The sequence below is a fragment of the Etheostoma cragini genome, chromosome 11 (genome assembly GCF_013103735.1).
Source record: "Etheostoma cragini isolate CJK2018 chromosome 11, CSU_Ecrag_1.0, whole genome shotgun sequence".
Lineage (NCBI taxonomy): Eukaryota > Metazoa > Chordata > Actinopteri > Perciformes > Percidae > Etheostoma > Etheostoma cragini.
Genome location: NC_048417.1, coordinates 640,035 through 663,812, shown reverse-complemented (window position 1 = coordinate 663,812; position 23,778 = coordinate 640,035). Strand labels below are relative to the sequence as shown.

The 23,778-nt window shown below is 42.3% G+C and overlaps 1 protein-coding gene across 1 annotated transcript in view; it reads right to left on the bottom strand.

The window, feature by feature from the left end:
* The window catches only part of LOC117953076 (titin-like), a 225,219-nt gene that overhangs the window by 123,227 nt on the left and 78,214 nt on the right, over nt 1-23,778 (bottom strand). Inside the window, 17 exon segments of the mRNA XM_034885791.1 lie at nt 204-599; nt 721-771; nt 3,633-3,677; nt 3,985-4,045; nt 4,581-4,654; nt 4,763-4,876; nt 5,057-5,125; nt 8,069-11,776; nt 13,550-14,692; nt 15,717-16,148; nt 16,522-16,620; nt 16,979-17,242; nt 17,405-17,626; nt 18,295-18,366; nt 18,515-18,595; nt 18,750-18,818; nt 19,391-19,462. Of these exon segments, the coding sequence (XP_034741682.1) occupies nt 204-599; nt 721-771; nt 3,633-3,677; nt 3,985-4,045; nt 4,581-4,654; nt 4,763-4,876; nt 5,057-5,125; nt 8,069-11,776; nt 13,550-14,692; nt 15,717-16,148; nt 16,522-16,620; nt 16,979-17,242; nt 17,405-17,626; nt 18,295-18,366; nt 18,515-18,595; nt 18,750-18,818; nt 19,391-19,462 (6,972 nt within the window).

The following is a 23,778-nucleotide window of genomic DNA, read 5'->3' as shown; positions in this document are numbered from 1 at the left end:
TCGTAATGGAAAACCAAAAAAAGCGAGTAGAGCCGAGGCGAGTCGAGTAGATACCACGCAGTGGAAAACCGCCATATGTGTAATTCTGACATAATGACCTTATATTGACATTAAGGTTTAAAAAGGATCATGAGGAACGTCTGGTCTCCATGACACCGAGCATCTTTGGTGTTATTTTTAAGGGGTAATAAAAGATATAATACCTTCAACAATGAGCTTGGCTGTGCATGATATTTCCTTGCCGGCGTTCTTGGCGATACAGGTGTATTCACCGGTGTCGGACAACTGCACATCAATAATGTTCAACTTGCGATCTTTGCCGTCAGAAGTGAACTTGTGCTTGGGGCTCTCGCGCAAGTTGCTGTCGCCCTTCATCCATGTCGTGATGGCGGTGGAGGGCGAGACTTCACACTCGAACATGGCAGACGAGCCGATGGACTCTGCTTCCTGCAACACAATGTCCTGAATCTTCTTAATGAACTTCAGAGGCACGGCTTTGAGTTTGAATCCTGCGAATGGCTCCTCTGGTGGTGTGGGGCCTCTTCCACCGGGCTTCAGCCCGCGGCCCCGGCCTTCTCCAGGTGACGGGGTCTGCTTGGCTGAAAGAAAAATTACATGAAATAATGAAACTAAATGACAAATTGGAATTTCAAGAAGGATTCTGTGGCATCACGACACAGGATTTAGACCTTAACAGGGTTTTCATGGCAACACACTTACGTTTCAGCCCTCGACCTCTACCTCTTCCTGCTTCTTCTGACGGTTGTCCCTCTGTTCAGAAATAAATCAAATCAATTCGCTGCAAACACTGTAATCATATGTTAATGTTTTCATAAACATGCCAGGTCTGGGAGATATGTAATGTTCACTCGAATGGATAGGCAATATGATAAGGATGGAACAAATGAAACGATTGAAACCAATGCAGACAGAATAATGGTGAATAATGTAAAATTACAACTTTACAGCGATGTGGCATTTGCACAATGATGAGATGGAATAATGGATAGAAATGTAAAGATGAAGAACACATGGATTGACGGGAAGTACTTGATTTTGAAATGGAGGACACATAACATAACAGGCATGACAGAATGAATGAATGAATATAAAGAGACAGTTTGACAAAAAGAATAATAACCAACATAAACACATGAAAGGACATGGCAGAAATCGCGTCATGATGAGGTGAAGCCCATTTAGATGGAGATGGAGGCATGATGGTGGTAATGAGAGATTATTCAGGGCATGAAGGAAGGGTTTTTCTCGGCCATCACCCAACGAGTTAGGGGCCACCACCATCTCACCTCTCCTGGGCCCCCCTGGAGTCTCCAGGGCACCTTCCTCTCCTTCGCCCTCCCAGTCTTCGGAGCCGTAACTCTCTCGGGGAACCAGCTCCCAGCCCCAAGTCTCTTCTTCCTCTGGCTCAACCTCTTCCTCCTCTTGGAATATCTCCTCCTCCGGCTGGGTGGCGACCTTATGCATCTCCACAGCTCCAGGAGAGACCTCCTTCGCCAGGGGAAGTTTCCCTTTACCAGGCGGTGCCGGTTCTGCAGCCTTCTCCTCGGGCGACGGCTTCTTTGGGACCTTTTTGAGAGTCACAGCTTCAATAGAGTCTTTTGGCGACACTGGTTTAATAACCCTTTTGAGTTTGTCAACACTCGGCGTCTTTTCAACAGGTTCTTTCTCTGCAACTTTAGGTGATGGAGTCTTTTTCAGCTCCACCTTCTTGAGTTGTTCCAAAGGCTTCAGAGCCACTTCTTTCTCGTCTTTTGCTTTTGGTGTGACTCCCTTCTTCAGCTGCAAAGGTTTGGGCTCCTCAGATACCTGTTCAGGTTTCTTAACAGAAGGAGACACTGTCTTCTCTGCAGGAATTCCCTTTACCGCCTTTGGCTTCTCCGGCTTTTTCTCTGGAGCTGCTGGGACCTCTGGTTTCTTTGGTCTAGTCTCTGGCTCTCGTTCTTTTGGTTTTTCTGGACTTGTGCGATGGCGTTGCAGGCCATCAATTAGCTTCTTGTCTTTCTCCTCTGCTGGTTTCTTCTCCTGCTCTGCAGCCTCTATTGAAGGTCTGGAGAAGGGCTTCAGCTTGACGCTCTCCATCTCTTGTTCCTGTGTTGGGATCTTCTTCACCTTGGTGGGCGCTTTGACCTCCTCTGGCTCTTTCTCTGGAGCTTTCTTTTTATCTACAGGCTTTGGCAACTTTGCTGCTGGCTCCTTGACCTCAGGGGAAGGTGTCTCAGGTATCTTGGGAGGTTCTTTGGTTACCACCTCTTTGGGGGTCCTGTCCAGCTTCTGGAAAGGGACAGTGTCCCGGTCTGGTCTCTCCTTCTTGTCTTTCTCTGGTTCCTCAGCTGGTTTAACAGGCTTTTCAAAGGGTTTTAGTTTGACCCCCTCTGGATCAACTTCATCTGAGGGCAGTTGTTTCACTTTCTTCAAGGCTGCACTAGGCGGGGCGAGTTCTGGTTCCTTTGGTGCTTTGGGAGCTTTCTTCAGAGAAATCTTATCTTCTGGTTTCTCATCTTTGGGAATGGGTTTCTGGCGGGTCCATGCGTCTTTAGGAAGTTCTTTCTGTTCCTCTTCTTTAAGCTTCCCAGTTTCTGGCTTTTTCACCACATCTGCTTTCTCTCGAGGTTTCCTTTCCTCCGCAGGTCTCCTGGTGGCCACGGACATCTCGACCGCCTCTTCCCTATGCACCAACTCCTCAACATTGAAGATCGTAGTCTTGGTGACCTTCTGAGGTTTCTCCTCTTCTTCAGCTTCTTTAGGAGGAACCGTAGGAATCTTCTTCAGTTTGATAATCTCCTGCTCCTCTTCCACTTGCTTCATAACTCTGGTGGTCTTCCTTAAAGTGGGAATCTCAAACGTCCCTTCCTCTTCAGTCTGAATTTTACCTTTTTTGTGCAGAAGTATTTCTGAGGTAATAAATTTTTGACGTTACTTTTTGACACTTAACATGAATACACAATTTGTACAAACACACAGAGAAGAAAAGACAACTTCCACAGGATACACCACACAAATATTTAACATATTTTCACGTCATAATCCAGTTCTGTTTGGCCTCCTGAATGGGGTAGGTGTGCCACATATGTCACAGGGCTCAAAGTGAAAATGAAACAGAGGGGTCGGGTTTTGTCTAGGGACATGTGTTGACAGAAATGCTGTATGAGAAGATTAGCATTTCCTGAGCTAAATGACGTTTCTTCCTATCAGGTTTATGTTATGTTATGTCTGTGTTTTCAAAGTATGGCCGATGAAGCAGCGTGCAGGGTCGAAGGACACAGAGTAGGCCACAAACCCCTTTTTCCCTTTATTCTCACGGCCCAGCAATAATCTCCTAGTGTAAGATGTATGTGCACAACTCAGCTCTGTTGTAAAACCTAAACAAAACGAGAACAAGCAGTTCCAGGGTGCAGTGATAATATACTTTTGAAATAATTTATTTTCAATCGTAATAAGTCAGTCAGAGCTAATTATTGGTGATTCCCTGCTTCTTTTTGAAACGCAAGCATGACCCTGTTGTAGCTCTTAGATTTTGGGGAAGTTGTAGCAGAATCAGGACTTGAACCTTTACAGCCTCTGACAGTTGCTGTGTTACTGTATGTAAAGTGAGAAGTAATTGGTGCTCCTACCTTTCTTGGCTCCTCCCGGTGCTTGTACAGGACCCTTGGTTTCATCTAATACAGAAGTATAGTTCAGATAGTTGTTAATTAGGCCACTTACTCATGAACAGTGAGAACACCTGTGACAATTTGCCATCAAGCATATTCAGAAACAGTAAATTCTCTACTACAGAATGTGGATGACACATGATAACGGTAATCCAAAATCACTATTAAGTTGGAAGACTAGAAGATGTGTCCTACCTAAAGACAAAGAGCTCAATGGAAGTTAAGTTGTGTCCAAGGACGTGCATGCTTTTGTTGGATGAATCAAGAATACAACAAACAGGACACATAACATGAACAACTTCATGCTGCTGACGGTCATACGGACCAGGGTAACCAGGGTTACCAGGGTCACCTGGGTTACCAGGGTCACCAGACTGACAAACACATCAACAACAGTCACAACACAAAGTGGGCGGACACACATTTAAAGGTGCCCTGCCACACCAAACCGTTTCTACTTGCATTATTTGAAATCTGTAAGGTCCATATGTGTGTGTGTGTGTGTGTGTGGGTGTGTGTGTGTGTGTGTGTGTGTGTGTGTGTGTGTGTGTGTGTGTATGTCAGTTCTAGCCACCGAAAAGAAATAAGAGGAAAAATCAGAACAATCACAACAGCCGGTCAGTCATACTGCCTTAGCTCATCAATATTCATGAGCTTGGTAAAGGATGCTGATATCCAGGCTCTCATTCTCAATCAAAGTCCAGCAGCTTAGCTGGTTGAATATTAATGACAGACATTACCACGATGTCATGAAGTACGTGTGGCAGGGCACCTTTAACATTTGATGATATAAGTGATGATATAAGATGTTACAAAAGATTGGAAAGAACTATATAACCCTTCAAAAAAGATATTTCTATATCAAGTTTTTTAAATACCTCTGCCTGTCTCAGGAGCTACGGTTTCTACCACAATGGGTTTTTCTTCTTCCACAACCTTCTTGGTTGGTTCTTCAGCCTTAACGACAGGCTTTGGCTTGGTCACTTCAGGTATAAAAAAAGAGGTAATTGAAGTATTTTAAAGTATCTCCCAAACACACTATCTCCTTTAAAATGCCCTGCAGCTGTCTGATTTATTTTTTGTCTGGATACCTGGCTTTGGTTCTTCTTGTGGAGCGATTATTTTCTCCAACTTCTTGGTTTTGTCAGTGACTTCAGGCCTTTTAGCAGCTTCTTGAACTTTTACAGCAGCCTGTGGTTTGCTCTCTTCAAACACAAGGTATACAGGGCGTTGAACAGAAAGCTATCCACAAACACTACAATCAAGATCTTAGAGAAGAAAGGTTCATGTTGTTCTGTGACATTCTTTCACGAATGCCTTCCAAAAACGCTCACACAGGAACTTACAGACAAACACAAACACACATTTCAAAGAGAAGTTGTTACCTTGAGGAGCAGCTGGCTTTACCAGTGCTTCTTTGCCTTGGGGTGGAGACTCCTTGTCCTTCACAGGAACTTGGAAATGAAATTACACAACAATTAGTACCTCACTAAGACTGATGGGGCGATCCATGCAAAGACAAACCAGAGAACAACGATCCACAATGGAACCTGGTGCACGCTGTCTCTTGATACACAAAGCCACAGTGAAACATAACGGACACAACAAACAGAATTAGAAGAAAATGATGAGAAGAAACCAAGAGAGACTGTCTCAGTCGACAGCGCGGCGGTTCGAGCACAGTTTGTGCAGAAACACAATGGGTGATATGACATGATGTCCTCTTGGAATGACCACGACAAAGAGGTATGAAGCAATTAAATCCTTAAGAGGGTGACTACGAGGTGGTGCAGAGTGATGCTTGGTGCTCAGATCAAACAACACGTGCTCGGTGACACATAACATTTTTCCTTCTCTACCTCTTGAAGACTCTTGAAGGGCGACATGTTTGTTCCCTTCTGGTTGCAAAGACACAGCTCTGGTTTCAAAGATGGACTCCTGAGCTTCTTTATCCTTTATGGTTTCAACTTCCTGAGGACGGATGCATCGGACGTCTGCTTTCAGACAAGACTGCTCGACTTGGGATTCTAATTTCTTGGTGGCACCTTCTCCATATTCGGGAGAGTCTGTAGTCTTTTTCTGAGCTATCTTTGGTTTGATTTGACCTGTTACTGATGGTTGTGTGACTCCGAGCTCATGCAAAGACATCACATTGATATCAGCTTTAGATTCTGTCGTAGCAGCTGTGTATTTATCAGAAATCTTTGCTGCATCGACTGTCTCTTGGTATGTTCCCTCAGATCTATTCTTGGGTATAACTAACTGATCTTGTTGGATTTGTTTTTGTCCAAGGGCTTTTATATATGGTTTTACTTTATCATCAAAGAGCAGCCCTTCACCTTGTTCCTGTCTAATTTTAATTCCCTCAACAGGAGAAATTTGGGGCCCAGGAGAGGTGGGATGGCGGTGGTCCCCAACACTGACTGTTTTTGGCCTTTCTTCTGCATCCCTAAAGTCTTGATCAGCTGACATACTAGTTGTTCTATTGTCCTCTGTTGTTGTGATTGTGCCTTTAAGAATTTCTCTTTTAGTCTTTTCTTTTAGTCCATAAACTGTGATAAGTGATTCTTCAGCTGCCACCTGAGTTGCAGGCGTTAATGTAATTTGTCTTTCATTGTGTCCCAGCTTTATTTGGGTTTCTTCAGTCGGACTGGCTCTTGCTATTTTATCTTTAACGGGGACTATTTTTGACTGAATTTCTTTTACTGTAACATCGGATCTATCACTTCCATGCATAGTCGGTTTTGGCAACTCTCCAACAGCTTCTCCAGTTCTTGAGCATTTGTCTGAAGTAGCTTTGCTTTGCTGTAATACTTTAGCGGTCATTTTTTCTTGGGTTGTTTCAACTGGAGTAACTACTGTAGTTTTGTAACCAAGTACTTCAATCTTCGACTTGCTTTCTTGCCCTTTGGTTTGATCTATCTCCTCTCCGTTATCGACTGTGGATTTGTCTTTCTTTAAAGATTTGAACGCCTCCAATTTGTATAACTCAGTTTTTCCTGATGTAATGTCCTGTACTAGATCGTCAGGGGAAATGTACCTTTTTGGAGCGTCTAATACAATATCTTGTTTTCTCACAATTAATGGTTTTTCATATGCAACATCCATTACAAGTGTCCTTGGAGATCTTTCTATTTGTTCCCGCTTTGGTTCAACATTCGAAGCAACATGGAGAAAACTGTCAACTGTTTCAATTTCAGACTGAATTCCTTCAACTGTAACCTGTCCTTGGTCTTTTTGGGGGTCTGGTTTCTTTGTACGATCATATTTAACTTCTTCATGCCTGAGTGAACGGTCTCTAACAACTGCTGTTTTCACCTCTTCTCCTACCAATGTTTCTGGAGTCTTTTGGGGAGAAACGGCTGATTCTTCTGCCTTTTGTTGAGTTTGTTTCCTGTTTATTATTATATCGTCAACAGATGCCGTTTTGTCCATTTTAAATTGACTTGTGACTTCTTTTAACTGTTTACCTTTATCTGCAATCTCTTGTCTTTCAGCTAAAGCCTCGAGCGTTTCCTTGTCTGACTCTGGACTTTGTGAATGTCTTGAAAGAGAAACCTTTCCGTATTCATGCACATCCTCTTTCCTTGATGCAATGTCTCGAACAAGCTTGTCAGGTATCATACGTCTTTGAAGGATTTCTGATCTAACATCTCCATCTTTAACTATGTGATTTCTTTGAGCCGCAACCTCCATCCCAGGTGCAGCTGAAATTGTTCTTTCAACTTGTTCCCGTTTTGTTTGTGTTATTTCAAATGGAGTCACGGTACCGTAATCATCTCTAACTGTCTCGGGCAGCACTTCTTCATGAGAGATTCTTTCAACTTCGTCTAACTTCTGTCCTCCCTGTTTAAAGGATTTCTTTGACCGAGTGTCTTTAATCTCTGTGTCTGTTACACAAGTCTTTATTTCACTTTGCTTTTGTCTGGTCTTTATCTTTCCAGCTGGAAGAACTTTAGTGGGAATTAGTTTTTCTGGAGCTTCCTGCTCCACCAAAGACTGTTGATACATTACTTCTGGGTTGGATGCAACTGAGGCCTTTCTTTCTCTTTGTCCCTGTCTTTCATGCACATCATCTATAAAGGGAGAAAGCTTCTCTGTTTGACGTTGAACTAAGTCTACTTTTGACGTAATGTCTTCAACTGTGATGTTTTTCCTGTCCGTTAAAGACTTCGTTCTCTTTGGAGAAGCGTCATCTGCCTTATAAATGTTCTCTTTTCTTGACGTAATATCTTTTACTAGCTCGTCGGGTAGGACATATCTTTGGAAAGCGTCTGATTTTATGTCTCCTTCTGTCACTATCAGAGATCTTTCAGATGCAACCTCCATCACAGGCGCCACTGAAAACTTCAGGTCAACTTGTTTTGTTTCTGTGACTTCAAATGGAGTAACACTACCATATTTATCTTTTACTACGACCGTCTTGGACTGCACTTCTTCAAAGGAAGGGTTTGTACTCGTGTCTGTTTTTGAGAGGCTTTTCTCTTTTAGGGATTTCTTTGTCTGGACATCTTCAAATGTGAACTTCTGCAATTCTGTTTCGGTTTCTTCTTTCTTTTGTGAAATGTGTTTAGACTCATCTGCCGCCTCGAAGGCCTCTTCTCCGTCTGTGGTGGTTTTGTCTCTTACTGGAAGTCTTTCTACCAAGGGTTGTTCATGTGTTACTTCTGGCTTGGCTGCACCTGAAAACTTCCTTTTAGTTTTCTCTACTTCATCTTTAACAATGTCTTCCTTGGTTTTGGTTTGTACATCTGTAATATCTTTGGAAGTATCTGATATAGCATCTCCATCTTTTACTATCTGAGATATTTTAGATGCAACGGCAATTGCAGGTGCAACTGAAAACTTTCTTTGAACTTGTTCCTGTTTCGTTTCCATAACTTCCAGTGGAGTAACACGGGCGTATTCATCTTTATTGGACTGGATCTCTGCAGCTGGTCTTTCTTTAGGTTTGTCTCGCAGAGCTGAGTCCTCTTTTTTGATTTTTGATGCCTCAACAGTTGGAGGTACTTTCCTAGTCTCAGCTTTGCTTGCATAACCTTTGATCTTCTGAGTCTTTTGGTAAATATCATCTCCTCCTTCCATCTCAGGTATAACGTCTGCCTTTTTTTCAGTATTTTCCTGCCTTGCTTTCTTCTCACATTTGTCTGTTTTGTCTCTCTTTGTTCTTTCTTTCGAATGAAGTTCTTCCACAATCTCCGAGGTCTTCTCTTCTCTCTTGGTCAGTGATATTTCTCTCTCTGGATGAATGTTTTTAAACTGACTGATTTCTGCCTTTCCTGTGTTTCTGTCCTTAAAAGTTATTTCACTTCCAGCATATATTTCTGGAGCGTCGGACTTTGAACAGGTTACCTCAGGCTCAGTAGCCTCCGAGGCCCTGCTGTCAATTTGTTCCTGTCTTTTTGAGCTCTGCTTTTCCACGGGAGACACTTTGTCTGCATTCATTTTAACTGGGACTAAGTTGGACCTGATTTCTTCAACAGCCATCCCTCTTTCCTCTCTCAAAGAAAGGTCTTTGACCACATCGTCACGTGAGATAATCTGATGTGGAAGCTCGGCAGCTTTGTCTTTTATCACGGGTACCGCAGAAGATATTATCTCAACCTTCTCTTCATCATCTGTAGCTGTGGCCTGGACATCTTCAACTCTGATCTTTTTAGATTTGGCTAACTTTATATCTTTCTGTGCTTCTTTCATATGAGGAAGTGGCTCTGATATATTACCTTTGACTGTTTCTTTAGGCCCAAGTCCCTTTGCATCATCTTCCCTCAAACATTGCTCCTGTTGCTGTTGTGTTTTCTTGACTTCAGTCAGGGGTGTGTGGCCTTTTTTATCTTTGATCGGGACAACGCCCGCCTGAAATTGATCTCCAGTCTTTGGTAACTTCTGAAATCTCTTTATCTTTGGCGTTCCTTCCTTTGAGAAGCCATGTTCAGACATTTGAGTAAATTCAAGCTTCGGTACTTCTTTATCTGAAACTTTTCCTTTAATTTGTTTTGGTGTCACTTTTACCATTTTATCCTCAAGGGTGACACATTTTGAAGGGACTTGTTCATCTGCAGCCTCTTCAGTGTCGGCTAACATGTGTCTTCTCTCCTTCAGGGACATTGGTCCCTTTGGAGGAACACCGTCTGCCACATGCATGTTCTCACCATCAACTGGAAAGTCAGTCTCTCTGATTTCCACAACATTTTCTGGAGCATCTATTACTTCCAGTTCTTTAGTCCATTCCACTAAAGGTGCAGCTGAGACGTTTCTTTCAATCTGTTCCTGTGTTGTTTTTGTTGCTTTAAGAGGTGTAACTTTAAAGGTTTTATCTTGAACTGTGCTGACTTTTAGCTGATCATGTTCAACTATAATCTCTTGAGGCTTCTGCTGCTGTCCTTGTGGAGATACCAACTCTGTTGCATTAATTTTCTCCACAAACTCAACATGCTTTGGGACGGTTGTTTTAGTTTTAGCATGTTTTTCAGGTGCACCATCTTTAAAGGAAGTCAGTGTTTGAGGTAAATCCTTAACTCGGACAGACTTTGAAGGGACTTGTTCATCTGCAGCCTCTTTAGTGTCGGCTAACTTGTGTCTTCTCTCCTTCAGGGACATCGGTACCTTTGGAGGAATACCGTCCGCTGCATGCATTTCCTCACCAACTACTGGAAAGTCAGTCTCTCCGATCCCTGGAGCATCTTTAACTTCCAGCTCTTTAGGTGGCTCCGTTAAAGGTGCGACTAAGACGTTTCTTTCAATTTGTTCCTGTGTTGTTTTTGTTGCTTTAAGAGGTGTAACTTTAAAGGTTTTATCTTGAACTGTGCTGACTTTTAGCTGGTCATGTTCAACTATAATCTCTTGAGACTTCTGCTGCTGTCCTTGTGGAGAAACCGACTCTGTTGCATCAATTTTCTCCACAAACTCAACATGCTTTTGGCCGGTTGCTTTAGTTTTACCATGTTTTTCAGGTGCACCATCTTTAATGGAAGTCAGTGTTTGAGGTAAATCCTTAACCGGGACAGACTTTGAAGGGACTTGTTCATCCGCAGCCTCTTTAGTGTCGGCTAACTTGTGTCTTCTCTCCTTCAGGGACATTGGTACCTTTGGAGAAATACTGTCTGCCGCATGCATTTCCTCACCAATAACTGGAAAGTCAATCTCTCCGGTCTCTACAACATTTTCTGGAGCATCTATTACTTCCAGTTCTTTAATCCGCTCCGTTAAAGGTGCAACTAAGACGTTTCTTTCAATGTGTTCCTGTGTTGTTTTTGCTTTAAGAGGTTTAACTTTAAAGGTTTTATCTTGAACTGTGCTGACCTTTAGCTGATCATGTTCAACTATAGTCTCTCGTGGAGATGCTCGCTCGCTCTCTGTTTTATCAGTCGTCTCTTTCTGGACCTTGTCAGCTGGACCCTTGATTGGCTTCTGCTGTCTCTGATTTTGAGGCACGGCCTCTTGCTTTTCTTTCTCCTCCACCAAACGCTTTCTTAAAACTTTCTTTGGCTTTGTGTTCATCACCTCAGTGAGAACACGTTTCTCTCTGGTATCCGACTTAACCTCTTCTGATTCAAGTGCTTCTTCTCCTCTGTCAGTTGTGACTGGTTTTAACTGAACGTCTTTACCTGTAGTCTCTTCAGTTTTGGTTAACATTTGCTCTTTTTTCTCGATGGCCGGGGCAGTTGATGCTTTACTTTCAGTCCATCCCTGTCTTGGCTTTATCTTCCCAGTTGGAGAAGGAACAATGAGATTATCTTCAGCTTTAACCCTCTCAGGCTGATCGTTTGGTTGGATCTGGTCTTCTCCTTTAACCGTATCTGGCTCAGACTGTTTTTGAATCTGTTCTTGTCTTGGTTTTGTCTTTTCTTTTGCACTAACGTGGAGATCGGCTGACTTAAACTGGTCCTGATCTTCCACCTCTGTCTGCCGTCTCACTTTCTGAGCGCCGTCTCTCTTTAGAGTCCTGCTCTTTGATAAGGTTTCAGCTTTTCGAAGGTTTTCCTCTGGCATTAATACTGGATTTCTGACTTCTATCCCAGGATGAACTGGGATCTCTGGTTTGGGTTTCAACCCCATTGTTCCTTCCATTGGACTGGCTTTGACCAGTTTGTCTTCAGGTGTAACTACTTTGTCAGTAAAAACTGAGTCAGGCAGAAGCTCTATGGTTGACTTTTCTACAGTTAAAGCTAAGTCCTTTCCTTCCTTCCTTTCCTGTTCTCCCTGATTCATGCATCGATCTTTTTCTGTGACTGCCTTAAAATCAAATTCTACGTCTCCTGCAGTTTGTCCTCTTTGTCTGGAAGATCGTATTTTCCTTTTATAAACATCCTCAGCTTTCTGTAATTTGTCAGTTAGTCCTACATCTTCTCTAACATCGGTTTTAATCACGTTTTCAGGCGCGTCTTCCTTCAGTAACTCTTCACCTGGTACAGCTTTATCTGGTTTCTTGTCTAACGTTTTTATTTTCAAAGATTGCCCTTTGCCCTTTTGCATTTCTTTCTTTTGAGTACCTTTATTCACTGCAGACTGAATTTCTTCAATCATTTGTTCAGCTTCAAGTGAAATATTTAACGGTTTCTCTTTTGTCTCAGCCAATTCACTTTCTTGTTCTAGTCTGATTGGTTTCTTGGCTAATGATTCCCGTCTGACGGACTCTGGGGTCGCATGCAGCTTTTCCTCTGCGACCTCGGATTCAACTTCTCTAGGTTTGGGCCATTCCTTTCCTATTAGTTGAAAATGCTCAGAAGAATCAGTTTCTTGTGTCTTTGTTGTTATTTCAATTATTTCAGCCTCCAGAAGTTGTTTTTCTTGGTCAGTTTGTCTTAATTTCTTTTGGAGAATGTCTTCTTCTAAAGAAGTTTTGTCTGCAACACTACCAACTTTAGGTTTTCCGACTGATAATTTATCTTTGAGTCCCTGTGTGGTAAAACCTGTCTGCCCAATGTTACCAGAAACAGCTTTGCACAAACTTTCTGGCATCTCAGATTGTCTTTCTTGACTTTGAGAAGCTTCTTTATGCTCTTCAGTAACTTGTTTTGTGTCTTTTATTCCTACGCTCGCTGTTTTTTGCACAGAAAGCTCTTTTTCTTTGCCAGGTTCGTGATGAACTGCCGCTAAGCTAGTTTTAAAAGCTGTTGTCTTTAAACCATCAGTAACAGTTATATCTCCACTGATTTCAGGCACTTCATCAGGTTTTTCCATTGCAGTCGAAGTCTCTTCTCGCCACAAAGATTTAACGCTTTCTATTTTATCTATTGGTGCTTCAACCTTTTCTCTTTCCACGACCAACGTCTCTGCAGAGGGAGAAGTTTCCTCCGGTACCAAATCCGTCTGAACTCGGGCTCTTTTCTCAGCCTTTAAAAGGCCAACGGTTGCCGCTTGAGGGTGGAAGATTTTAAGAGAAAGCACCATACAGCGGCGCCAAGAGATTAGGGAACAAACAAAAAAACACAGACAAAGATATTTGGAGTTAAAGAAGACAAACAGAGATGGTAAGAGGAAGGAGCTGACAGGAAGAGGTGCTGTGGTACCTATCGCTGCTCGCTTTCCTTTTGTGTCGACTTGTGTTTCTGGAGACGAAACGGGAGGAATCGTCATGGGAACCGCCTCCGCCTCGACTTCTGCTTCTTTAAAGAACAATCAGGTTTTGCTTAAGATATTAACATTTTAGAGAAGAAAGAAGACATAAAACCACAAAGGGATGCAAAAACAGAGGGATAGACAACTAATTTCATATGAAGACCGTGGGTCCTAAAACAAACATGAGACATTAACGAATAAGAGACTGATGCTGAAATGGAGACGCCTGCTGATTGGCCAAGATTTGGGATGAAAAAAGAACAGAAAAATACGCTAAAGATTTAAATGGATGATGATGTTAGACATTGTCTCTGTACCTCTGGAAGCTGTTTGGGACGGCGGCGTCCTTCTCTCACCCGGTTTTGAAGGTCTCGTCTGAACTGTAATCTCAGATTTTTCTCCTTCCGTCTTTTCAGTTTTGACTCTCTGAGGACGGACGTCTTTGGATTCCTCTGTCTTCTTTTGGTAGTCAGCATTAAATTCCTGATTGACTGCTTTTGGCTTCCTGAGCTTGATATCTGTCACCGACTCCTTCGGCTTCACCGTCGTCTCTTTAGGTTTTTGTTTTTCAGACATTTTCTCCTCTTTGGCATCGATTTTCTCATCCGATTTTAGCTTCTTTTCAACTAGCTCAAGTTTCTTTTTTGATGCACTACTTTCATGACTTTTGGTTTTCTGAAATGACTCTTCCATCTTTTGTTGAGTTGCCTGTCTGTCTTTACCTGGAACGTCTCTCTGCAGGATTGTAATCTCCTCAGTTTGGTATCTTTCTTTTGGACTATCTGAAATGATCTCAACCGAGTCTGTCAAAGCCTGTCCTCTAATTCCCATCGTTTGACTTAGTTTTCTTGCGTCCGTGCTAAAAACATCTGCTTTATTTTGATCTGCATCCGTCCCTGATTGGCTCCTTTCTTTCACTGTTTCCTCAGCTTTCCTAGATTCCTGTTGTCTCTCTTTGCTTTCTGTTTTAATGCTCATCTCTTTTCCCTGTTTGACTCTAGTTTCTTGTTTGGGACGGTCTCTCTCGTCTGACGGCTGTGTCCCTGCTACGCTGTCTTTCCTCTGAGCTCTAGATTCTGATGGCGCCTCGATAAAATCGTCCTCTCCAATCTTTTGTCTCGTAGCTTCATGCATTGAGACTTCCCTATCCCTGTCAGATTCAGACTCCCGGACAACGGTTTCTTGTGTTATCTGGACTCGAGTGAACCTCGAGTCAGTAACAGATATCTCGCCTCTCAGTTCAGACTTTCTATCCCTTGCTTTGTCTGTTGTACTCGAGATGTCTACGTCCGATAGCGAGGCAATCGTCTGGCCCAGAAGCAGAGACGCTTTGTGTTCTTCCGCCACTTCTTCGTGTTCCCACACCTCCTCCGTGGGCGCCACTTTCTCCGTCACGTAATGCACTTCCTGCATCTTCTGAACTCCTTTTCTTCGCTCGATCTTAATGAGACTCTGCGTCACTGAAGGTTTTTAAGAGTAGTTGAAGAAGAGGCGTCATGCGGCGGCGCCAAGAGGTGACGACACAAACACAAAGACAAAACATTAGAAAGAGTTAGAGACAACATGGGAGTCATGCTGGGGTTAAAGACTAAGATGCTGATACAGGACTCCATCTGGCCTGGTTCAGGGGCCGGTACCTGGTTCTGGACGAGAAACCTTTTCCTCCGGCTCAACCTCCGGGGGACGAATCGTCTCAATTTTCTTAGTTTGTGTTTCTTAGTTTTAAAGAATGGAAGAATGGGTTTTGAATCCAAGACGGTGCGTGACATCGTAACAAGATGATTTTTAAAAGAAGAGGGGATTTGATATTTAACAAACAGGAAAAACATGGAGAAGACAAAACACATCAAGAAATAAGAGACCAAGAGTGGAAGATATTACAAAACCTTCAACAAAGAATCGGCAACAGTTCAGTCTGTCACTAGTATGGATGGATGGATGGATAGATAGATAGATAGATAGATAGACAGATAGACAGATAGATAGACAGATATATATATAGATAGATAGATAGATAGATGGATAGATGGAACATTTACTTCCATTTTGGGTGTTTTATTAAATTTCATATCATTTGAAAAACTTGGCGCTTAAATTTAAATTGCTTTAGTCTCTGGACTAAACTTTGACATGAACCTGTCTCAACATCCTCTGATCTTAAATATTAGTCAACATAATTCATAACTTTCATTTAAAAAAAAAGAAAAATTGGTTTTAGGTCATTTATATTAAGTTTATTGGCCGTGAAAAGCGGGACAAAAACATTTAAAAAAGCCCCAAAAAAGATAATTTTCATTTTTAAAGTTCATGGTTGATGGATTATTAGTCATTTTGCACAACGACCCAAATCCAGCCTGTGATTTTGGCTATGTTTACAGATTTGTGTGTGTAGAAGGTGTAACTGTGACTGGACTGTTGCTGATCGCTCTCATGCAAGAAGAAGACACAGAGGGACAGAAACAGTGGATGTCAGCCTCGGTGTACCTTCAGGAAGGCGTCCTCCAGCCTCTCTTTGAGCTTCAGGCAACGTCTCGGGTCTCTTATCTACAGAGACCTTGTCTCTTTGTTTCTTAGAAACCAGTTCAGGTTCTAGTTCCTCAGGAGTCTGGTCTGCAGACAACTTGGGGGGTACCGCTACCCTCTCAGGATGAACTTTCTCTGCAAACGCCTTCTCCAACGGTCTTTCTGGACCTTTCTCAGGTAACTTTTCGGGCACCCTCTTTGGAGTTTCCTCCATTTTTGTCTCGGGTGCCGGGGCTTTCACCTCGGCTTTCCCTGCACGCTGTCTGACAGGCACCTTTCGGGGTATTTCATCAGTCTCCGACACAACTACCCCTTCAAACTCCTTCTGAGGTATTTGGTCAGGCACGTCTTCAGGTACGAGTTTAGGTATGGGCGTCAAAGCTTTAAGAGGGTCTGACACAAAAACATGCAAGACATGACTAGAAGATTTGGAAAATGTGCTGACGCACAAATAAAGATGCATTCTAACACAAAGGGGGGGCTACTTTACTCAGTTACCCTTCTTAAAAGTTTGTTTTTTTGGAAAGAGTTTATTAATAGTTAATAAGCTGTTGGTCCTTGCCCATTTAGGGTACTTTTTAAAATATTTTAATTCATTGTTTTATTGTTTGCGCCAAAACCTAACGGGAATCATCCTCTGGCAATCTGAAAATCTGTTGCCGCATCACTTATCCCGGTAATCTGAGTAACATAAACCCCCCCCACTTGTTTACAAGAGACCCGGAGGACCAGAAACAGAGGGAAAGACCCACAGGACTACAAGTACCTCGCTCTCTCTTAGCCGACTCTTCTTCGGGAGGAGCGACGGCAGCTTCTGGTTTCTTGGCTGCTTTTGGAAGCTCGGGTGTTTTCTCCTCCACGGGAACTTTAAAGAGTACATCATTCACACACATTAGAGGCTTTCAATGCAGAAGAAGTTGAATGCTAAGCTGAGCAGTGTTGTTAAGAGACACTCTATCGAGTGCAAGACGAGTACAACTCGACAAACATGGCGTGCGGCCCATCTTAACATCCCAGGAACCAAAGTTAGACACAACCAAATCCACAGAAGTTGAAGAGAATTTAAGAAGTGAGAGTTATAGTTTGACAGGTTATGGTGAAGATGAAGAAATGTCAATAAACACTCATGAAACATCACTCCAGATGAGTTAAAGTTGGATACTTTGAGTTAAGAAGATTAAGAAAAACCCAGAGACCACGTCTCAGTCTCAGATGTTTTATACCTTTCTTCGGAGGTTGCGTTGGTGCCGGTGTCGGTTCTGGCTTGGTCTTCGGAGGTTTGGGGAATTTTACTTCAGGTTCAACTGCCGGTTCTGGTTTGGGGACCACAGTTGGTTGTGTCTTGGTTATGAGCGGCTCAGGTTTACCCACTTCTGCTTTTGTTTTTCCTGGTTCTGGTTTGGCTTTTCGAGCTTCTGGTTCGGGCTTCTTTACCGCCGGTTCAGGCTTGATCTGTGCCGGCTCTGGCTTTGCGGCCTCTTCGGGGGCTTGAAGCAACAATTAGTTTAGATAAAGATAAAAAAAAGACAGTCGGGACAAACACAAAGTCAAAGATTGCTTCCACACTCGAAACTAAGCCAACACGAGACAGACACACACACACAGTTAGACTAAAATCAACAACACACATCCAAAGAAAGCAGAAATACCTTTGGATGGCGGGGTTTCCGTCTTCTTTGGCTCCACCGGCTTAACTTCAGGTTCAAGCTTGACTTTCAGTGGCGGTGTGGCTTCAGGTTCTGCTTTGGGAGCCGGTGCTGGCTTAGGCTTTGATTCAGGTTCTGTTTTGGGTTTGGGTTTGGCTTCAGGCTCAGGCTTAGCTGCAGGCGCCACTTTTTTGGGCTCAGCTGGCACCTGAGTCTTGGGCTCATCTTCAGGTGGGTAACACAGACATAAGCATGTTAGCATGGAGTCGTGGAAGCATCTAAGAGTTATCAAGAGGCGCTCGAGGGAGACAGACGGGGTTTTCCCGCCATAATAAGATTTAGGTGCAGCACTTAATCCAAATCAATAAAACTAAAAGAAATGTTCTCAGATCTAATGACTTTAGTCGGACATCTATAGCTTTATGTGTTGTTTATTTATAATCTGCTCTAGCTTTTCCAATGTTTTAAACACAGATATGGACACAAAACAACCACAAAACAACTAAAAAGATACAACAAATGAGGCAAGATAACCAAAACAACCCACAGAAAACAAAAATGACCAAAACAAGACACAACACAACTACAAAGAGACACAAAATGTATTGAAAAATATCACATTTTCTTGAGGAAGGACACTAGATACACGCACCTAAGTCTTCCACAAAGCAAGCGGAAACACCGAGAGAGTGCTATGACACTCCACAGACACACAATAAAGAGTGAAGCTAAGAGCGGTAGCACAATAAAACTACATACAACACAAATACAGGGAACAAGGTAAGGTTCAAGTCAGAAAAACTAGACAAGACAGACGTTAAGAGGTGAGAAGACACGAGGAAGCTGCTACTAAAGACGCTGGATAGGACGTCAAACAACAGGAAGTAAAGTACCTTTCTGTGGCACTCCAGGCTTCTCTGCAGGCGGCGAGGGAGCAACATCGGGCTTCTTCACCTCCTCTGGTTCTTTTAAGATACAATTAAACACCAGAACATCAGAAAGAAAAGCAGACAAGGAAAGGAACAATGAAGCTGAACCACATCGGAACAGAATAGGACAATGTCGTCTGCAAAGAGGTTTAGTCGGGAGATGTTAGAAATCACATGTCTCTACCTTTGGCCGCGGGAACCTTCTTCTTCTCTGGGACGGAAACTGCAGGAACCTTTTCCTCCACTGGCTTTTTGGCTTCTGGTGCTTTGGCAATGTCGGTAAAATGAAGCGAAAGTTCACAACATAACAACATTACGTGAAAGATCACACAGACACACTAACCTTACATTATCCCTAAAGTGTATAGACAAATGGATTATTAGGAAGGTACATGGCAACATTTCAGGTATGTTGGTACCTTTTGGGGGTGAAGGCTCCTTCACGGCTGCAGTTGGTATTTCTTCAGGTTTTTTCTCAGCTTTGGGAACTTAAAAGACACCGATTAGTGTTAGTGACACGAGAGATACACTGGGCATTCGCAGGTGAAGCAAAGAAGCACAGCGGAAGATAAAAAGACAGAAAAGCCACTACAGAAAGGGATGCTAAGACAGAAAAACCCACTACAGAAAGGGATGATAAGACAGAAAAACCCACTCGGGAAAGGGATGATAAGACAGAAAAACCCACTACAGAAAGGGATGATAAGACAGAAAAACCCACTACAGAAAGGGATGATAAGACAGAAAAAAACACTCGGGAAAGGGATGATAAGACAGAAAAACCCACTACAGAAAGGGATGATAAGACAGAAAAAACCACTCGGGAAAGGGATGATAAGACAGAAAAACCCACTACAGAAAGGGATGATAAGACAGAAAAAGCCAAAAAACTATAGTTGTAATTTAATGTACTGAGTCTTTCTGTACTAAGAACTAAAAGTAAGAGAGAAGAGGAAAGGAATGAGCACGAAGCTGACAAAGCATTCAAAGATTTTAGTAGCGGAGGCCGAGTGAGTTTTAATTTCCTGTTTCCTGTAAGAGATTCAGGTTATTTTGGTACCTTTTGTTGGGAGTTCCTCTCTCATTTCAACTTTCTTGGTCTCTACTTTCTCCTCAACGGCAACTCTGGCAGCTAGCGGGAAAACAAGAAAACAGAAAAACATCCAGAATCATCGTCAGTGTCAGAAAACAAAGAGCAGAACCAAGCTTTTCTCATAACTAAAGGATAAATCATGGTTGTAAGGAAGGTTGTTTCAGTCGATTGTTGAATCAATCGTACCATGAAGGCTCTAAAAACACTGAGGAACTCTAGTTTTTCTTGGTGAAAACATGGTGTTATGTCAATAACAAAAAAATCTGAAATAATGTCACTGATGTAAATGCTTTCCATTGAAAATTAGGGCGGGAAAGTCGCCACAGACACTCAATTAACGATGTGAAAGTCTTACAGACAACAACTTATCGTATCGTTATGGGAACCATGAACCTATCAGAAGTGAAATTCAACACAAACATAAAATTTGACTTTTTATCTACACCAAGCATTCGGGGTGAGGAAGTAAAAGCTTCAGGATATCAGCAGAAGCCGAAAAAAAATCACCAAACGGACCTGAGACTGAAGTTAAGGAGCCGAGAGAAATTATTGGGAAAATGGTGAGAGACGGGACGTCAAAGAGTGAAAGAGGTTAAGGACATGAAGACAGACGCTAAGAGAGAGAGCCATGGTTACAAGCGGCTCACACAAACACACACACACACACACACACACACACACAGATATTAACAGACAGATCTGGAGGGTCCATGGGTCTGGTACCTTTGGCTGTGGACACCTGTTGTGTGACCGTCTCTTCTGTCCAGCTCTCAAACTCCACTGAAGGTGCGACAGAAGAAGACAAACATGAGACACTTTGTCCTCAGACACTCGGAGACGGCGTTTAACAGTTTAACAAAGTCCCAGATCTGGATGTCAGCCTCGAGCGCCAGAGACTACTTCATTGAGACCGAAGGTCCTGATAACGCTCGGCTGACATCAGGTAGAAGAACAACTGAGACGGTGAAACGGCGACACATGAAATGATTAGTGAGTGATGGAGGGATGGAGGGATGGAATATGGGATTAGAGGTAAAAGAGTGAAAGAAGACAAACTCATGGCCAACGGGTGACGTCTCACATGCTCGGTCCACTATTAACGGCCTATGGCGGAGATCAGTCAGACGACACAATGACAGAGTTAGGATGGACGGAAGAGGCAGATTTGGGTAAATTCACATTCTGAGAGATTTTCTATTGAGATAAATAAATGACTTAATTATTATATTTAAAATTACGATTAAGGATAGACTGCTTCTAGTTTCTATTTTAGAAATTTGTGTTTTGAAGTGTCATAAACGTCTGAAAAATGACAAAAAAATATGAAAAGCTTCAAAAAAAATGTGCGAAAAAGCGAAGAAAACATCAGAAAAAATGAAAAAAGAAAGAAAATTTTAAAAAGTGACAAAAACTTACAAAAAACGTGACGTGAATTTATGAAAAAGTGTCAACAATGTTTGGAAAGGTGGCAAAAACATAGAAAAAAATTGAAAAAAATGTACAAAAAGATGAAGACAACATCAGAAAAAAATGGAGAAAAAAATATGAAACAGGGAAAAAAAAATTATGAAAGGTGACAAAAACATGAGAAAAGTGACAAAAATTTATGAAAGGTGACAAAAATGTACGGAAAAAGCCAAAAAATATTTAAAAAACTGTAGAAAATATTGACAGAAAAGACAACATTGTCGAAAAAGACGACCACGACGTTGGATTTATTTCATAATTTTAAACTTAAAGTTGCACGGTCGACGCTCGGAACGAATATTTCATCTAGTTTCCCAGATCTGCTCTGATGAAGATGAAGATGAAGATGAAGATTAACTACAACATGTGGTACCTCTCTGCTCCACCTCCACCTCCACCTCTTCTTCACGGTGATACGAGTATTCGGCCGATTCTTAAGGAAGAGAAAACGGTTTGTTTCCGTTATTAAAAACAAAGACGATCGTTTTTTTTACTCCATATGAAAAGTATCGTCTTAAAGTAAAAAATGCAAATGACGTGTTAAATCAAATGTGTTATTTAAGTTTAATGTGACAAAGACAATCCCGTCAGGATGAAAGTATAAAAACAGAAAGAGTACCTCTACGTTCTTCTTCATACTGAAAGAATTCAGCGGATTCTTTAAAAACAAGACAAAAAAGACAAGTGTTGGTTTCATCCACTGAGATTAACCGGGTCAGCTGGGGGGGGGGGGGGGGGGGGGGGGGGGGGGGGGGGGGGGGGGGGGGGGGGGGGGGGGGGGGGGGGGGGGGGGGGGGGTTCGGTCCAGACTGTAACAACCTGGACCCTTTGTCCCTGTGTCGTTGTGTCTAAGTGGCTGATGGGAAACAAGCATCAGGTAGAAACAAGCTATGATGTAACCCTAACCCTTTAAAACCTTTCTGTTTAACACGAAACAGCTCTGAAGTCCCAAAAACTAAACCACACCAGACTCCATTTGAAAAACAAAAGACTTTTAATGTGTTTAGATCCAACATGTTTTCACATTTAAATTGGGAAACAATGTGTTTATTCCAATGGAAACTAGAGTTGTGATGGTTGTAAAAGTGTATTTATGTCCCAAAATGGTTTTTATTGTGTTATTTGGTTTCTGTCAACTCTGAATGAAGTCTGTTTTACGATGCTAAAATTACTGATTATTTACATGGAGTCTGGTGGGGGTAGTGAACTCAATTTTGCGGATGTTTTTATGGTTAAAAAAAATATCTTACTCTTTAAGAGAAAGGTCGATCTCCTTAGAAATCCATCCCATAATGTTGTCAGACACTTAGAATAATATTCTGAGTCTGTCAGCGGCAACAACACAACTTTTCTGAGGGTAAAACCAAGCTGGACGCTCACATTGCAGCTTGTTTCTGCCGACTGCAGCGATCTCCCCTAAGAGGGGACCAAGGTCAAAGACCGTTCCCATCAGTCACTCAGACACAAGACCATGAGGAAATAGGTTGAAGAAACGGTAGCTACCGTTGAAAGTGAAGTGAAACCTGCTTGGGATTCAGGTCTTACCTTGAATGGCGACCGACGAAGGCACTTCAGGCCTCTGAACCGAGGAGTCTGGGACATCTACAGAACACGGAATATAGTTCATACCAGAACTTCATCTCAGAGAAACAGGCCAGCGTTTGGAAGATGCTCTTGTTTCCCAGAGTTTTACCAGAGTCGCTGACAGGTTTTAAATAATATAATATACAATATAATACGACAACATGTCAATATGTGGGTGAATTGGTCCTTTAATCTGTACAGATCCCTACGTATTGATCGAGAAAAGATGCAAAACAATTCGGAAAAAGCCAGAACCGAGATTCTGAATGAGTTTTTGCCAAAATATTTCAACGTTTTTGCCCAAAATATTATTTACACAATGAGATTGTTGATAAATATCCAACAGAAATGTACAGATGTAATGACTTGGAGGATAAAGGTAAATAATAGGAGACCTAGATCAGTCTGGTAGGATCAGGAAATGACATCACTTTACTGTAATGCAGCGTTTAAAACCAGGAAAAGACACTTATGTCATATTACATTACGATATATCCAAAATCTAAATGGTATCTAGTCTCATATCACGATATCTGAGCTGAGTATAAGTAGCTGAGTGACTTGTCAGGGCTTTATGTGGAGATTATGCAGTAGTACAGTCAAAGACATTGGAGATGTTTGACATAATAACAACATGTCTATGACCTGAACATGTCTGGACCTTCATGATTCTGACTGAGAGGAGTTGAGATGAAAAGGATCAACAAAGACTCTGGTGGAGACGGGGGAACAAGAGGACTTCCCTAAGACGTCGCAGACAGACCAAAGTCTACTTTCGCGTTGTTACTTGATGTGTAGGTGTGTGTAATGTTGATGTAATATATTATCATGAAATTATATTTGGATTATCTTTTTAAGAAAGGCCATCCCAGGGATTGGGGGGGTAGATCTAACCCCAACCGGCCCGTCAGACACCGCCTACTAAGAGCCTGGGTCTGGGTCTGGGTCTGGGTCTGGGTCTGACCGAGGTTTCTGCCTAAAAGGAAGTTTTTCCTCGTCACTGTCGCACTGTTGCTTGCTCTGGAGGAGACTACTAGAACTGTTGGGTCCTTGCAGATTCTGGAGTGTGGTCTATCTGTATAGTGTCTTGAGATAACTCTTGTTATGAATTGATACTATGAATAAAATTGAATTGAAATTGAATTAGATCAGCCTATCGGCTACAAACAGACACGCATTGTTGAATCTAACAATGGGCATTGTCCCTGAATCCTGAATTCCCTCTAGAAAGTTAAACACTTACCTAAGGGCACCCTTGCCAGTTCAATTTCTGTGAAAAAGAGGAGGGGGGGGGGGGGGGGGGG